This window comes from Perognathus longimembris, chromosome 1 (assembly GCF_023159225.1).
Source record: "Perognathus longimembris pacificus isolate PPM17 chromosome 1, ASM2315922v1, whole genome shotgun sequence".
Taxonomy (NCBI): domain Eukaryota; kingdom Metazoa; phylum Chordata; class Mammalia; order Rodentia; family Heteromyidae; genus Perognathus; species Perognathus longimembris.
Window position 1 is genome coordinate 155,397,725 of NC_063161.1, and position 17,585 is coordinate 155,415,309.

The following is a 17,585-nucleotide window of genomic DNA, read 5'->3' on the forward strand; positions in this document are numbered from 1 at the left end:
CTCTTACTCCAGGCTCTAGCACCATAGCTGTAGGGCTTGGCAGGGCATAGCCTCTCCCTCAGCCCCAGTGTGCTCCCTTTGAAATGGCAAGAATCATCTCCCAGACTGGTGAGGTTGGAGGAAATGAGATGCGCGTACGGCTGTGCCTGGAGTCAGACACTGGACAGGAGGCTCTGGGAAGGCGGCAGAGCCTCTGTGTGGAGGGACGTCCAGACACTGTCACGCAAGGAGCACTTCCCAGGGGAGCTGGCATGGGGTGGGGGGGTCTAAGAGGGAATGGGGAGCCACCAGCAGAGGAAGGGGGGCTGGACTTTGTGAGTGCCAGGGAACAGGAGGGGCAGGCCCGGGAGCTGCATAGGAACAGACCTGCTGAGGGGCTGAACGTTGGGATGGGCATGAAGGGGGAAAGGAGCTTGGGGCCACGGGGGCAGGGGTGAAAGGTAGCCACCAGTATCATTGTGGGAAGCTGTGAGGAAGAGGGAGAAGGGCAGGAAGTCCTAAGAGCCTCCCTCCCACCCCCCCATGGAAGCTGCACCTGTTCACAACAGACATATAGCTCCGAAGTGGTCAGAGGTGGAACCCAGGCACTCAGGTTCTCCAGGAGAGGCGAGGAGGGCTGTGCCGTCAGCCTCTGCTCCGGGCTGCAGAGAGGGTAGCAATGAAGGGGAGGGGACATTGCTAGGAAGAGCACTGTGCTCCCTCTGCATAGCACCCCAAGGAGCCATCAGCCATTTTAGCCACCAGTCTCTGGAGATCCCAGCCCAGAAAGCTTCTTGCTCAGGGTGGTGGCAGGGGCCAAGGGTGGAGGCACAAACCCCTTGATGAGACTTCAGGGAGATGTGTGTGTGTGTGTGTGTGTGTGTGTGTGTGTGTGTGTGTGTGGCAGGGGACGGGAGCAGAGTAAACAGCCTCTGCCCTGTCCTCTCTGCGGGGCCGTGGCCAGGTACACAGGCCTGTTTGGACAGCTGCCTTGTCTGTCCTTCTGTTTGGGAGATGCTGGCTGATAGATGGTGGTGGGCTGGATGTTAACCCCTGGCTGCCTGCAGGCCCACACCGGCTCAGAACCTCCTCCCCTAGCTCCCAGTCAGGGGTGTTGTCTCTGGGTCGGGCAAGGAGGGGTACTTTGGAACACTGACAGCCTAACCCCTATCTTCATCAGAGGGCCAGGACAGAAATGGATCTCTCCATCTCTACAACCCTGGAGAAACTCCTCTAGGTTTTACAAAGGTGCTGGGCCCGGCCCAGCTCAAGGCTGATATGGGTGGGGCCACCAGAAGCAGCCCCTCATAAATATGAACAGAGAGATGGGGTTTGGGGTTGGCTGTGGGGGCCCCCGAGCTCGCACCTAGTTCCACTACTCCACACCCCCACTTCAGCTGGGGCTCCTCCAGTCACCAGGCACCTGACAGAGTCAAGAGCAGAGCACCCCAGGCTTCTCCACGCAGCACAGACACTGGGCCATCCCTCTGATAGCTCACCCCGTCTCCCGTTTGGGCACCTCCTAAGCCTCTCATCCAAGCAGTGCCAACAACAATGATTCTCCACCCCCCCCCCCCCCCCCGCCCCCGCCGTCTCCCACGCCTGCATGCACTCCCAGCCCAACCCCAAATCCTCACTCAGAGCCAGAGTGATCTTTAAGAATGGAAATAGCTCAAGTCACTCCCCACTTAGAACCTTCAATGACTTCCCAAGGCTCTAGAGATTACCGCCAAATCCTTTAAATAGCCACCCATGGGGTGCAGGTTAAATGAATTAGGGTTTGTGACCACAATGGAGGACCCTGAGATCGTAAATCCCACAGGCCTGCCTTAGAGGCATCCCCCACGGTTAGGAAGGCTCACCCCCGTGGTAGTGTTTGTGTAAAAAAAAGAAAGGAAAGTGGGCAGAACCCCCCAACCAGTCCCCATTACGAAAACAAAAGGCCAGGTGTCATGTGGAGACCAGGATTGGGGTCTCCACACTAACGTAGCGTTACCTACCCGGGAGAAGAGAGAGGCTCCAGACCCTGAAGGCTGGGAGTGGGGTGGAGGAGGCAGCAGCAGCAAACACCTTTTTGAAACATGTCTGTTGTTAATACGTCCCTTTCATTAGCTCTTCACACATAAACCCAGTCGTCCCATCTTCATGTGTGTGGTTTTTCCCTTTGCCTGCGACCCCTTTAGCTTTTCCCACTCAAGGCCGGCACACTTGCAGCTTGCCACTGGTAAATTGGAGATAAAGTCTCACAGACGTGTCTGTGCTGGGCAGCAGGTAAGGTGGGTGGCAGATCCATGCCTCTGGGCTCGGGGAGGTGCCCACCTGGGCTTTGAAGGACTGGAAGAGTTTGGGCAGAGGGCGCTGCAGGGGGCAAAGATCAGGCAGCTGGATTTCCACAGCACCCTGGGGGACAGACTTGCGCCTGCCACAGCCAGCCAGTGTGTCTCGGTAAGTTATCCCCCCCACCCCCACTCTGTGCCTCAGTTTGCCCCATGACAGAAACAAGGTGTTGGCAGGAACCTTCCAAAGTTGCTTGAAGAGGGCCCCCCTGGTCCCCGAGGGAAGGCGAGAGCGCTGGTTAAACGCTGGCGGGGCTGCTCCAGGCGCAGGGAAAGGGTTAAAGCCAGGCGCTTTTTAATTGTCAAATGACTGCGGGCGATTAGCGCTGGCAGCTTCCTCAATAATCGCTCTTCTCTGTACCTGCTGGGAGCTTAATTAAAAAACAAAGAGGCTCAATTTAAAGGCCATTACTATGCTAATGCAGCCAGGCGGGCGGTGATTAAGCGGCTCTAGCGGGCAGCAGGCGGCTGGGGCGGGGCCTGGGGTGATCAGTTACCCACTAAACGGGCGGGCCGCGGTAGAGAGGGTCCCCTCAAAACGGCCAGGTAGGCCCTTGCCAAGCAGGAACCCGGACCTGACCCGCCACACCCGCCCCAACCTGCTAGAGCTCCAGCGGAGAATAGACACCCCTCTCACAGCCCCCCCCCCCCCCCCCCCGCAGCCTGAAGTCCCTTCCGCCCCGCCCCTCGAGTTGGACCCACTTCTCACGATCATCCGTCAGGCTCCGCCGGGGGACGCGCCCGCCCACCCACTGTCGCTGTGACCAGGCAAGAAGCCGGCTCCGCACCGAGGGGCCACCGGCTCACATGCGGTTGCAGGGGCTCCTGCCTGGACAGGGCTCCGTTCCTGACCACCCTCCAGCCTCTCGGGAGTCAGGAGAGTGGCCGGTTGTTGGCCCGGCAGGACCCGGGGAAGGAGCTGTGGCTCTGAGCGCCTGGGGAGGGAACTGCTGGCTCCCCAGGTGGTCCGAAGCCCTGCTGGACAGAGCTCTGAGCCCTGGGCTCGACAGGCGAGTGTGACACTGGGTGCCCCTGGCCACTTAGGACGGGAGCCGACAGAGCTGGTGCTTTCTCGGGCTACATCATGAGGAGCATAGAGGCAGAAGTAAGGGAGGAGATGGCGGCTCTCACCGCTAGAGGAATGAACTACTGGGCCCTATGCCTTAAGGGCTACTTGGACAAACTCCAACTCAGGGTGACCACAGTATGAGAAATGGCCCCCAGGAACCTAAGGAGCATGCGGGGGGTGGGGGTGCCACTACTCTTCGCAAAAAGGAACACAAGTAGGCATTTGCCTCATTTGCATATGACCCCCCCTCAAGTCTGTCTTGACCCCCACAGTTTTGAACATGCTTTCATTAATTGCCTGGTATATTTTGTAATAATAAACTTCAGTAATTTTGTTGCCAGCATGGAAAGAAAACACCTTGCCTGAGCCTGGAAGATTTAACTTGGCTTTCCAAGGGCGGGGGCCGGGTGGCGGGGGGGGGGGTGGGGGGGGGTGGGGGGAGTGGGGAGAATAAAGATCCAGGTGCTTGTGGCTCAGGTCTGTAATCCTAGCTAGTCAGGAGGCTGAGATCTCAGGATTGAGGTTCAAAGCCGACCGGGGCAGGAAAGCTTGTGGGACTCTTATCTCCAAGTCCACAAAAAATTGCAAGTGGAGCTGTGGATCAAGTGATAGAGCACTAGCTAGCCTTGCCCACAAAAGCTGAGGGAAAGGACTCAGGACCTGAGTTCAAGCTTCAGGACTGGCTCACACATGGGCATGCGCGTGCACACACACACACACACACACACACACACACACACACACACATTACATAAAACAGTTGTCAGTGTGACGCCTCCATGGCAGAACCTATGGCTGATTACAGTTCACCAATCCACGAGGTCCAGTATCAGGCACAAACCTAACAGCAGACCAAAGGCCTTATTGAGAAATTCTTCATGAAAAAAATCATTTATCTCAATGAAAATGATTTTAGTAAAATAAAAAATGAAAACGCAAAAAGTTGTAAATTATTTAACTGTACTAGAAAGAAATTGATCAAAGAATTAAATTGCCTTAATGGAGTTTGTTCCAGAAAACACTTGCTCAAAGCAAGTTTATCAATGTTGTTATAACCCTAATTAAAATGCTACTATTCACATATAGGGAGACCAGAATCCTTGGGTCTGAATGAGGGGGGCCACATACCAGCTTAATCAGGTGTTCTGCTTCCATGGTGCCCTGGGCTTCTCCTGGGGCTGGGTGTCCTGGGTCTGCTCCACTGGCTCCACCAATGGTAGACATTTAGTAAATGCAATTGAACCAACAAGACTGATACCGTGAAAACTTTACAAGACAAGCATGCTCAAGAGGAGCAGTCATAGCACAGGGTTTGAAACAAGCAAGTGCTCAAGTATTTGCTGCTGGCTAGATGGATCCATGCTTGCAAGGATGTTTGTATGGATGGGGAAATGGTGGAGATGATCAGTAAATGGGTGGATGGGTGGGTGGATGAGAGGATGGATGGGTGGGTGAATGTATGAATGGCTAAATGGTTGAGATGATTGGTAAATGAATGGATGGATGGATGGATGGATGGTGAATGGGTGAATGAGAGGATGGTTGAACTGGTTGGTGGGTGGATGGATGGTTATATGGGTGGGTGAGTGGTTAGATATGTCAGATGAAAGGATGGATGGATAGATTGATGAATGGGTGGTTGATTGGATGGATGGATATGTGGGTGGGTAGATAAATGTATGAGATGAAAGGAAGAGTAACAGGTGGGTGGATGGACAGATGGGTAAACAGTTGAGATGATAGGTGAATGGATGGATGGGTGGTGAATGAGTGGATAGTAGGTGAATGGATGGATGAGTGGATGGGTGATGAAGGGATGGGTAGATGGATGGATGAGTGAGTTGTGTGGTTAGACTGCTAGGTATCTGAGTGGCTGTGAATGTGATTAAGAACAAAAAAGATCTGGTCTGTTCTCAGGTCTTTAATATTGGAACTCCAGCCCCATCTTTCTTACCTAGCCTGATCTTTCTTACCTGCTCTGACCTGTTTTCCTGTTTCCCTAATTTTGCGAAGGACCTCCATCTTCTTCATGCTTTACCTGTCTTTTTTTCAGCTTCTCCCACCCAGATGGCCTCCCTGCTTTCCTGTCCTTCCTTACTGAACCCAGCTGAAGAATCAGACACACTCCTGGGCCCGCCCCAGCCCCCTTGCTTCCCACAGCAAGTCTTCCCTGACACCCAGCTTACTTTCCAACTGGCTGCATTTGCAACTCCATGGTCTGTTCTGCCCACGTGGGACCCCAGAGAGAAATCCAGGGCTTCTCTGTATCATGGTGTCTGGGTTGTGAGCTCCTCCCTGCCCTCTGGCACCTCTAGCCCAGGGTATGAATTTCAGCGGTAGTGAGAAGACAGGGCAAGCACAGCCTTCCCAGAGGTGAGCTGAGTGGCAGGTGCAGCAGCAGGAGAGGACAGGTGGCCTGGCAGAGTGAGCCACAGGCATCTACTGGGTTCCAAGTCATGGTGCCACCTTGCAGGTCCAGTGCACCGCGGGAAACCCTCAGTCAGTCCTGGTAATCATCCTAGCCATGGCTGCTCAGTATGGCACCGGGGGATTGGCTGCTTCCACGAGGGGCAGGGGGAGAATCTGAATCAGCTCAGAGGGGTTTGATGGGGCAGGGAGCTTAGCTTACCCTGCAGGACCAGTACAGAGTCTGAGCTCAGAGTAGGTGCTCAGCAAATGTGCCATGGCTGATTGAATAAGAGAATCAGTGAAGGAATTGAACTGGCCAGGGAAGTGAAGAGTCAGCCCCTGTGCGCCCCCCCCCCCCCGCAATGCCTCAGCCCTGCCCTCCCGCCCACCTAAGCCCCCAGGCTTCCAACATCCCCATATCCCCATCCTCTGTCTGGCATCATTTAGTGGCCCTGCCCACCTTAAGATCCGGTCCTGCTTGGACCACTTCTTGGCACCTCTCCTACTGTCAGCCCACTCCCACTTGGGCCCCACAGCTGCCTGGAGAGCCCCAAGATGCCAGTCAGATCACATCTTCCTCTGCCTAGAACCCTCCCAGGGCCCCCATGTCAGGTGATCCAGCCTGACCCCCAGTCCTCTGCCTGTACTTCCTGTCCCCTCCAGCCACACTGGCCTCCCCCATTTCCCCAGCACTGCAGGTATCTCTGTCCCCAGGACCTTTGCACTTGCCCTCTCTCTGGATCTGCTTTGCCTCAGGTGTCAGGTGTCACATAGTAGCTTCCCCAGCATCTGCTCCGATGGCTTCTGACGTTTTCTGGCTATCTTTTCCAAAACTACAGCCCTGGCACTCATAGGACTTCCTGTGTCATCGAGTTGCCATCATTTGCTGTGCTGTGTGCGGTGGCCCTGTTTGTTATAGCGGTAAATGCACGTTGTTGTCCCTGCACCTAGGAGAAGGGAAGCGGGAGGAGGTGGCCTGGGCACGGGCTGGCCCTTGTAGCCCATTCTGCCCCTGCCTGCAGCGTGACAGGCACACAGTAGGTGCACATTTGCGGAATCGCCAAATATGTTCCTGCTGGGGCCTGGCTGGCTTTTGGATGGCACCTGGGGCTTGTGGCTGGTTGGTCCCTCCCTGCCCCTGGCGCCTGACCTCCAGCCTGGGCTGGGGGCTCCCCACTGTGCCGGATCAAAGGGCCGAGGGCCTGGGTCGGCCCAGCGTCTTCTGCCGCGTTGCTGCCCGCAGGAAGCGCCTTCAGCCTCCGCGGCAGACCGGGCCCGAGGCAGGCGCTGGAGCCCTGCGAGGCCCATGGTCCGGCGAGCAGCGAGTGCCGGGCAAACTGCACATTCCAGCCGCCTGATTGACACGCACCAGGGCCCCTGCCTGCGGCTCCCGCCGTCACCGCCCGCCTGCCGCATCAAAGCAGATGTTTGCAGCTGGTTTGAGTTGGATCCCCGTCAACAGGCCCCTTTTTGTCTCCAAATAAAAACCAGCTACGCCCGGAATGATAAGGACGCGGTGGGCACATGGGGAGATGATGGGGAGTCTGGTCCAGCCGGGCGGAGGCCGGCAGCCCCCTCTGCTGAGTGACAGCTGCAGCCCCGGCCGGCAGTGTCTGGGACCCTGTCCCTCTGGCTTCTGGGACATCATGGGCATTGCTGCCTGCCTCAGTGAACTAATGCAGTGCCGTGGTGAATTCTTACCCAAGCTGCCACACACCAGTCACCCCCAGGACCCTGCCAGCGACCTGGGGGTGGCCCCGGGGAGGTGACCACCTACCTGCTTATAAGGTGGATCTCCTGGAGCCTCTGCCTTCAAACAGGAAGACAGGTTGGGCAGTGGAGGCAGCCACCCCACGAAAGGCAGCCAGTAGGTGGCAGAGCTGGGATTGGAACCCATTCCTACTGCCTCCAGAACCAGCTTCTTAAACATGTGTCGTGTCCAACCAGACATATGGGGGAGGGGGACATCTGTAGTTTCAGCATGCAGAGGAAGGGAAGGGCAGGAAGATCACAAGTTTGAGGATAGCCTGAGCTATCCTCCCTTTCCTCCTCCCCAAACCCCAACCTCCTCCCAACCCCATCACACTGTGCCGTTCCCACGGGGCTGAGCTGTGGCCTGACTGTACCCAGGCTATCCCAGGAGCCCCAGGGCAGCACCAGAAAAGGCTTCATGGGGTCTTGAACGATTAATAGGAGTTCAGCAGGAAGCAAAGGAATGGGGGAGAGAAGCAGACCTGGGAGGGCGATGGCGTTTGAGGAGATCAGAAGGAGCTGATGTGTGGCAGGGAGTGTGGCAGAGGAAAATCGAAGCCACTAGGGGAGGGCAGCTGGACTCCCAGCATTTCCTCAAGGCCAGGCTCCAGTGACCTAACTTTCTCCCACGAGGCCCCGCCTCCCACAAGGCCCCGCCTCACCTTCTAGTCTGAGCCTTCCTGGGCCTCTTCCACAGGAAGTCCGCATGACTGAGCTGCTTCTCCAAACTCCTTAGGAGCTGAAAAGTGATGTTTGCTCAGTCAGGGGAGTGCAGGAGTCACAGGGCAGGGGAGGCGGGGGCTTAGCTACTGAGGCTGGAGGAGGACATGGGGTGGGATTGTTCTGAGAACCCACTGTGGGGCTGGCGTACGCGGTAAAGTGCAGCAGTGGAGTGTGCAAGTAGGAATGTGTGAGGAGGAGGAGGCAGGGGACCTCCCCCTCAGCAAAGATGGTGAACAGGTGCCAGGAAACTTGGAGAGATGGGGCTAGCACTCATAATTCCCACTGACCAATCCCATGCCTGGTGCCTCGCCCAATCATGAGGCCCGTCCTTATCCCTGTGGGGCCACCGGGACTCCAGCACGGTCCCGGTGCTCGGAAGTGGCCGTGTCAGGCCGTGTGGACCCTCAAGACTTCTCAGAGAAGGTGGAGGGAGCCCGGGTTGCGGGAGGAGAAGGAACCCCGCACCATCAGTGCATCTCTGCTGTTGTCAACGGCGGAGGAGAAATTAATCTGATTCGTAATCCATGTTCAAATGCTCCCAAAAAGATTGGTTTTCAGAATTTTGTTTATTAGCTTTATGAGTTTAATAAATTGAGCATTAAACAAATAAACCAGAACAAACCAAGAGGCGCTGGAGATAATGTACTCACAGCCTGGGACTCCTCAAGTAGGGGTGTCCCTACCCACGGAATTCCTCACTCCATAATCACCGTGGATCTCATCAGGAGGAGAAGTCATTATGCGTTTATAGGTAGGGGCATTCCATTTTTTTTTAAACAAAAATAAAAACCCAGGTGCTCAGCCTGCTTCTGGGGCCAGGCGCACGAAGAGTAGGAAGCGCCGCGTGGGTCGAGGAAGCTCGTGGCCTTGGCAGCAGGCACGGGGTGAGCTGCCCCGGGAGAGGGCGCCCCGCACCCGCAGAGCAGGGGTGGACCCACGGCGCGCGACCCCGCACAGGCGGCCTGCCTGGCATCCGCCCGCCAGCCGTGATAGGAAGCGTCTTCTCTCAGGGTCTGAGCACAGAGTGAGAAGCAGCTCAGCCCTGCCCCCCCCCCCCCAGCAGGCCAGGCAAGGAAGGCGGCAGGGCCCCCAGGCTCGGCAAGGGAGGTGCAGTGGAGTGCCGGCACAGCCTGTCGAAGGAAGCCTGGAGACCCCAGCCAGGGCACAAGGGGGACAGACCCGAGGTTTTTATGCCAAGGGCCCTCCAGGCATCAAGTCTGCCCAGCAGATCCGTCCATAGTCGACGATGGTCATCCCCACGTTCCAGGCGAAGAATTTGAGTCTCAGAGAGGCTAAAGGCCTTGCCAGAGTTACCCAGCAAGGAAACGATGGTGCTAGAGAGCTCGTGTGGCACACGAAGGCCCTAGGTTTGATTGTTTTTTTTAATTGTGCCAGTCCCGAGACTCGGCCTGGGCACTATCCCGGAGCCTTTTTTCTCCAGGCTAGCATTCTACCACTGGACCACAGCTGGCTACTTGGGGATAAGAGTCTCACGCACTTTCCTGCCTGTGCGGCTTTGAGCCTCACCTCAATCCTCAGATCTTGGCCTCTTGTTGAGTAGTTAGGATTACGGGCTTGAGCCACTGGCGCCTGGCTTGATTCTTTTTTTTTTTGGGGGGGGGGGGCCAGTCCTAGGCCTTGAACTCAGGGCCTGAGCACTGTCCCTGGCTTCTTTTTGCTCAAGGCTAGCACTCTGCCACTTGAGCCAAAGTGCCACATCGGTTTAAATATATATATATATATATATGGTACTGAAGAATCCAGCTCAGGGCTTCACGTATACAAGGTGAGCACACTAGGCCTCATTCTCAGCCCCTTGATTCTTTTTTTCAAAAGAGGAAAAAAATGAAGGTACAGAGCCGGGCTCTGTACAAAGAAAATTACACAGCCAGGCTGCGCCTTTGGTACTGCCTGCCTTAAATGGGCAGGACAGGTGGCAGCTTGCCGAGCCCACTACACTGGCGGCTAAGCTGAGGATTGGGGAGGGGAGGGAGTGTTGTGTGTCTGGTCACCAGCCAGCAAATGGGCCTAGAACTCAAGTCCCCCTGAGTCCAGAGCCGTCTTTGGCCTATGGCTGGCCTGCGTCCCCGGGGCCTTGGAGACTTCTTGACGACTGGTTGCCCTCCCCCCCCCCACCCCAGATGAGTGACTGAGGGAGGGAAGGGGGTACGGAGAGGAGGGAACACACACACACACACACACACACACACACACACACGCCCTGCCTGCCGGTGAGCAGCTCTCACTCAGTAGACAAAGGCAGCCCCGTAATTGGGAGTGAGTATTTCATGCGTCCCCCCCTGATGTTTTATTGGGTGGAGAGATGCTTGGAGACCAAACGGATGGCACATTCCGTTTATAAAGTGCACGCCGTTTGTTTTATTTCCCGGGTTTTTGCAATCTAGATAACAGATGACGCCCCCAGTGGCTGTGCTGCCTGGTAATGGCGGCACGGGGCCTTCGGAGGAGTATTAATAATAGATTGTGTTGATGAGCTGGGAGAAAGTAGCAATCGACCCCCTGCTGCCAAGGCATTAGTGCGCCTCTTCCCAAACACAGCAAGTGTGTGGCGGCGGCGGCACCCTCCCACCCTGCCGCCCCCTCCCCAGCCTAGCAAGGTCTCCTCTTCGGGACACCCCCCCCCCATGTGCTGACTTTGACCTGGGCCCCGAGCCCTGCCCCTGCCACGCTGGCAGAGCCTGGGCCTGCCCAGACGACTACAGAGCTCGATGGGCACCTCGGCCAGGCACACGGGGAGTAGGGGCAGGGCTAGGCCTCCTCCAGGATGGGACAGCGGCCTCTGCACACTCTCAGCAGAATGCACGGCCAGCCGGGATCCCAGGGCCCTTGGTCTATGACTGCCGTGGACCGCGGGGCAGGTTGTGTGCTGAGAAGAACATCCCTCGGAAGGGCCAGCTCAGAGCTGAAACCTCCTCTTGCAAAAGCACACCCGTGTGGGTTGGAGAGCCAGACTCGAGCCTCTGCCCACTTCCGGTCTTTGCCTCCCTGCCCCACAGGCGCACACAGGGGCCTCCTTGAGGAGTAGGTGCAGCCAGGCCCTGATTGGAGGGACCAGGTGGAGCTGAGCCTGGCCGAGGCTCTGTGGAGTCACTCCACTGTGGGACTTGGCAAACTGGCCCAGATCATCCAATCCCAACCACAGCCTATAGGGGAGATCCTGTTGGCACCCCCATGGCATCAGAGAGTGACCCTCGGGGCCCAGGGGAGCTCAGGGGAACAGGGGAAGCCACCTTTACTACACTTAGGCATCACAGACGGCTTCTCAGAAGAGGAGGCATTGGAGTCGGGCACTGCAGGATGAGTAGGAGCCTACTGGGTCAAATATTGGCAGGTGGCAGAGTTGCTGGGAGTGTCCCCACGGGGAGTGCTCTGGCCAGTGCCAGGATGGCAGGCAGAGCTGGAGGTGGCCCTGTCTGTATACCCCCCCCCTCAGCTCACCGTGGGTGGTACTGATGGCAGCCCCCCCAGGAAGACAGGCAGGCCTAGAGTCTTGCGTTTATGGCCGTGCCTGTTCCAGAACCGATTAGCAGAGAATTGCAGCTGTAATCTGTGCCCAGGATGGCGGGCCATAAAGAGGGATGGGATGTGTACAGCGCTCCCAAGGTGGCGCCCGCAGACGTGGCCCGGGGACGCGGGGAATGAAAAATGGTTTTAATTCCCTCCCAGCAGCAATAATTTGATTCTTCATAAATTTCTCCATCAAAGTGTTGTTGAGGCTGGAGTTCCCACAGAGCAGGCGCGTGATGGGCAGGGGAGGCATCGGGAGGAGCGGTCAGCCACACGGCAGGAGGGACCGCGCCCGGGATTCTCCCGCCCAGGCTGGCCAGAGGCGCAGAGGCCCCAGGGGCCTGGCTCACGTCTGGAGGTGGCAGATGGAGCCACGATGTGATCCCAAGCCGAGAGTCCCCTCTAGTGCTTGTGACCTCCCTAACCCGTCCCGGCTTCTCTCCACACCTTCGTTTCCTCATCTCTCAAACGGGGCGGTTATTCGGGAGAACATCTCACAGGACCGTTGCAAGGATCAAATGCACATCTGCCCGTGAACTGCACAGCACTAGGCCTGCCCCGCTGGGCATGCTCACTAGATGCCTGTCCACTGGTGACGCCTGAGCTGAAAGGAAGAGCAAGAAGAAGGTGTCAGCCAAGCCATAGGGCAGGGACAGAGCGTGCCCAAAGGTGTGGTGCTGTGTGGGGCCCCCCGCGAGGAAAGCGGAGGATGGTGAGGGGCCCGGAGTGCCAGGCTCAGGAGCTTGGACGAGGGCGCCATGGCAGAGCCTGGCGCAAGGCAGGGTCCGGATTGTGTTTTATGAAGGTCCCTCAGGGTCCTCTGCTGTGCGAAGGTGAAGAAGAGTTGAAGGTCCCAAGGGTCCAGGAGCCCCCAAAGGGGCCTGGCTTCTTTGGTAGGGGAGGAGAGGCGCAGACTGCAGGGCTGGGCAGGACTTTTGGAAGAGTAGGGAGAGGACAGACAGAGCAGGCCAAGGAATGAGGCAGAGGGGACCCCATGTCCCAGCCACTTTGGCCCTGCACACTGCCCTCTAGTGGCCATCATGGCTCTGCGCAGGCGGGTCCTGAGCTGACCCCAGGAGAGACGATCCCGGGCCAGAAGCCAGGTGCCCTCCCCGCGGCTGCTGAGGTAGGGAAGAGGAGGGTTGCAGGGGCTCCGTGCACAAGGAGGTCCAGAGGCGCCCGGGGGAGGCCCCCATTGCAGTGGCCTCTCGGAGAGACACCCCTCCCCCAGCCCAGCCAGCGTGTCCCCCTTTGTGCCCACAGACTCTTCGCAGCCAAGTGCAGCGGCTGCATGGAGAAGATCGCGCCCACGGAGTTCGTGATGCGGGCGCTGGAGTGCGTCTACCACCTCGGCTGCTTCTGCTGCTGTGTGTGCGAGCGGCAGCTGCGCAAGGGCGACGAGTTCGTGCTCAAGGAGGGCCAGCTGCTGTGCAAGGGGGACTACGAGAAGGAGAAGGACCTGCTCAGCTCCGTGAGCCCCGACGAGTCCGACTCTGGTGAGCCCCGGCCCGGAACGGGCAGCTGCTGTCTCCATGCAGCGAGCGTGGCACAGTGCACATTCACATGCACACACCTGTGCACCCTACCCCAGACCTCAACAGGTGCCTCTGGAAGCCAGCCCCAAGACGCACACACACCCACACACACCAGGACACATATACCAGTGTGATCACATATACACACACAGGTATGACTGGGAGCTCACATGCCCAGGTACACGCGTGTGCACACACACGGCGACTGGCACACTCAGGGAATGTACACGCTTGTTCTCTAGGAAGGGCTGCCAGGTGGCTGGCACCCTTGCTGTTCCTGGAGGAGGGGGTGGGGAAGGACCAAGGCAGGCAGCGTGGGAGGTTCTTGGTCTGCTCTTCCGGGGGTGTGAGACCCCACAGTCCAGAGAGCTACCCCTCTGTGGATGTTGCGTAGCCTCAGAGGTCCCAAGCTCCAGGGCCCCGGAAGCCGCGGGTGTGTGCTGGGCGGATGCACACCCCTCCCTGCTGTGTGTGTGTTCGGGTGTGAGCATGCCGGCGCGGCGCTGCCTACGCACACGGGCCGCTGTGTGCTGTGATTGTGGGTCCGTGTGAGCAGCGTGGGCGTGGGCCCCCATGCAGTTCAGGCATGCACATGGGTGCGTGTGTCCATGCACGTGTGTGCGCACATGCGCGTGCTCCTTAGTCTCCTTGGGTAAGGATGTCTGAGATGTCCTTAGCTGTCAGTTCTGAGCCCCAAGGCCCCAAGGCAGAAGGCGGCGGGCCACCTTCTCCTGTCCCCTTCCTCCTCCGCGCCACTGGGAGGGGAGGCCGCCCCTCTGCAGGGGCTCCTTGGCGGATCCGCCCTCACGCGTGAGCATCCGTGGGCCGCTCACACTCGCCAGGGTGTCTACGCCCCGGGCACAGGCGCAGCCGTGGACTGTGCCGCCCGTGGGCCTGCCTCGGTGCCTTCCTGCGTGCGGTGCCCCCGTGTGGCCGTGTGTGCACCTGCCTGGGGCCTGCGACGGGGAGAGGCGGGAAGGGAGGGACAGGCTAGAGGAAGAGGTGGACTTGATTCTCAGGGCGCCCGGGAGCCACAGCAGGTGACAGCTGGGGGTAAGACGCCAGGACGCAGGACTGCCGTCGGCCGTCACTGACGGGCCGCTCGTGTCCCCCACAGTGAAGAGCGAGGATGAGGATGGCGACATGAAGCCGGCGAAGGGGCAGGGCAGCCAGAGCAAGGGCAGCGGGGACGACGGGAAGGACCCTCGGAGGCCCAAGCGGCCCCGGACCATCCTCACCACCCAGCAGAGGAGAGCCTTCAAGGCTTCCTTTGAGGTCTCCTCCAAGCCCTGCCGGAAGGTGAGCGCGCCTGCGGGGGGCGGGGGGGGCTGTTTTCTGTCTGCTGAGTATACCCCACCCAGCTCTCACGGCGGGGGGGGGAGCAGGGTGCTCTCCCTCGAATGGCCGTCCCCAGAGGCCTGACCCGTCTCCTCTCCTGGGCTAGGTCCGGGAGACGTTGGCGGCTGAGACGGGCCTCAGTGTGCGTGTGGTCCAGGTCTGGTTTCAGAACCAAAGAGCAAAGGTGAGAGACTAGGCGCCTGGGCAGACCGGGAAAGATGGGACAAGCAGGGGCCGCGGGGGGCGGGGAGCGACACTGATTAGGGGTGGGCAGGTGGGGAGGGGGTGCCTGGTGGTGTGACTGAGGGGGGCCAGGGAGCCAGGGCCTCTGACCTGTGTCTCCCCACAGATGAAGAAGCTGGCCAGGCGGCACCAGCAGCAGCAGGAACAGCAGAACTCCCAGCGGCTGGGCCAAGGTAGGCTGGCTGGGGCCAGGGGGTACCTCGTGCTGGGCTGGGGCGCAGGGAGCCCCCGGGGAGCATGGCGGCATTCCCGCAGGAAGGGCAGCCGCCGGGACCTGGCTCTTCCTCAGCATCCGCCTGCTCAGCCTCACCGGGTGCGCGGAGGGAGATGGGCACCAGGCAAAGGGGCTGCCATAACCGAGGGCCCCCCAGGCCTGTGCTCTCCCCAGGGTGACGATACCCTGCCACCCCCCCTCCCCAGTGCTCATGGGAAGAGTCCGGGGTATTCTCCACCTGGGTGCTAAGGGACCGCCCCTCCCCCCCAGTATTGGGCTTTGCCAAAAAAGTGAATCTGGGACCAGAGCTGCTCCGGGGTCCCACGGGAGCACTGAGCGGTGAGGGGAAGAGGCAGGGGGCTCTGAGGACTGCCAAAGAAGTGGGGAGGGGGGGGGGCAGGCCAGGGCCACCTTCTCCCAGTGACTTGGAGATACCCCCCACCCCCGAACAGATGCCAGGGCACTCAGGGTGGGGGACCAGGCCTGTGTCCCAAACGTTCTCTCCACTCCTCTCTGCCTGTCCCTTCCCGGGGTCCTGCTCACGGCCCCCAGGCTCCAGGCAGGCCTGCCCCATGCCCTTGCCCGCCCTGCAACCCCTGCCTAAGAACAGCCCACACCCCAGCCCGCTCCAGTCCTCACGCCCCCCCCCCCCCACGCGGCACCCCGCACTCCGACTGCCCGCCATGCAGGGAGTGTTTTTATTGCTCCTCTGTGGGAGCCCCCCCCGCCCAGCCCCGCTGCCTTGGTCCTCAGCCTACAAGCTCCACTCTCCCAGCCCCTCCCCACGCCTTCTCGGTGCCCAGCTCAGCCCCCAAACTCCCCTTCTGACCTCTTGAGGGCACGCTGGTGGCCTTCCTCCCCATCCTGACCCTGCCCACACTGGGGGCCCGTGGTGAACGGCTCCTGCCTGCCAGGGCAGCCACGTCCAGTCCTGAGGGGTGGGAGAGATGGAGAAGAGGGGGCAGGAGGGGCGGAGGGAGCCCCTGGGGCTCTTGGAGAACTGATTGGGGGAGAGAAGCTGGCGGGCATGTCCAGAAGGGAGCCAGACATCTGGACAGACTCGGGCCAGAGGAGACCCTGGGGCCCCTGGGGCACTGGGGGGTGGGCAGGGCCCATCCGTGAAGACGCGCATTGTCCCCAGAGGTCCTGTCAAGCCGCATGGAGGGCATGATGGCCTCGTACACGCCGCTGGCCCCGCCGCAGCAGCAGATCGTGGCCATGGAGCAGAGCCCCTACGGCAGCAGTGACCCCTTCCAGCAGGGCCTCACGCCACCCCAAATGCCAGGTGACCACATGAACCCCTATGGTAAGCCGCCCCACCCCGCCCCACCCCCCGCCCATCCCAGCACTGCCCACTGCCTAGCAAGGCAGGCCCGGGGCCACGGTACCACCTGCTACCCCGAACCCCAGGGCCGGCACCACCCCTGGCTTCCCCGGCCTCTGGCGACAGCACCTGCAGGGCTGACAGGACCCCTGGGCTCCTGGCCTGTACCCCCAGGTCCTAACCCCACCTCTGCCCCCAGGAAATGACTCCATCTTCCACGACATCGACAGCGACACCTCCCTCACCAGCCTCAGCGACTGCTTCCTTGGCTCCTCGGACGTGGGTTCCCTGCAGGCCCGCGTGGGGAACCCCATCGACCGGCTCTACTCCATGCAGAGTTCCTACTTCGCCTCCTGAGAGCCAGCGGGGACACACGGACGCTTGGGCGCGGGCCTGGGGTGGGACTACAGGCCTCAGCCGCCACCCCGACACCCCACACCTGCCGCCCACACGGACTCTGCAGACAGCCATACGGTGCCCTCCCCTGGGCCGGCTGGGGCCTGGCTCCAGTGCTCATTTGAGCACAGCTGGACGGGCAGATGGGCAAAGCGTGGGCAGGGGCTGTCTCCCGCCCTCAGAGACCTTGTCACCCCCAGGGACCCAGAGCTCTCGGACAGCCCCATCTCACCTCCATTGACTCCTTCGCCCCCCTCCCCTCTCTTTTTTGGGAAGCTTAAATTCTCTCTATTTTTTTAAACGTCCTCTCTGTGTCCAGCCAACCTCCATGCCCCCCCCCACCACCATGCCACCCCAGGGTGATGATATCCTGACACTGTGCCTGGTACCTGAGAAGCCTGGGTACCAATGCCCTGTGCTGGTGCCCACTTCCCCATCGGCTAGCACAGGCTCACCCCTCCCAGCTGAGCCTGGACCAGAAGTGGGAGGGGCCAGGCACCTGTGACACGCCCACCGCACTCTGCCTGATTGGAGAGTCATGGGCAAGAGGTGGGGGTATGGGTGGAGCCAGGCAAACACCAAGGGACTGAGGTGCACGTGCAAGGGCATGCACAGATACAGGCACACACACACAGACACACACACACACACACACACACACACACACACACACTCCCGATGCTGAAAGCGGTGGAGGGATGACCTGTGGCTCTGTCCAGCCTTATTAGGAAGCAGAAAG

The 17,585-nt window shown here is 59.6% G+C and overlaps 1 protein-coding gene across 2 annotated transcripts in view; it reads left to right on the forward strand.

Annotated features, from left to right (window-relative positions):
• Lmx1b (LIM homeobox transcription factor 1 beta) overlaps positions 1 to 17,065 on the forward strand; it is a 69,429-nt gene extending 52,364 nt beyond the window's left edge. The window contains exons 3-8 of one of the 2 annotated variants that reach the window (XM_048343027.1): positions 13,060 to 13,292; positions 14,449 to 14,630; positions 14,776 to 14,853; positions 15,019 to 15,085; positions 16,268 to 16,432; positions 16,650 to 17,065. In XM_048343027.1, coding sequence (XP_048198984.1) covers positions 13,060 to 13,292; positions 14,449 to 14,630; positions 14,776 to 14,853; positions 15,019 to 15,085; positions 16,268 to 16,432; positions 16,650 to 16,807 — 883 coding nt within the window. In that variant the 3' untranslated portion in view covers positions 16,808 to 17,065. The remainder of the gene's footprint in view (positions 1 to 13,059; positions 13,293 to 14,448; positions 14,631 to 14,775; positions 14,854 to 15,018; positions 15,086 to 16,267; positions 16,433 to 16,649) is intronic. The other variant, XM_048343037.1, reaches the window with a different exon arrangement.
• The last annotated feature ends 520 nt before the right edge of the window (positions 17,066 to 17,585 follow it).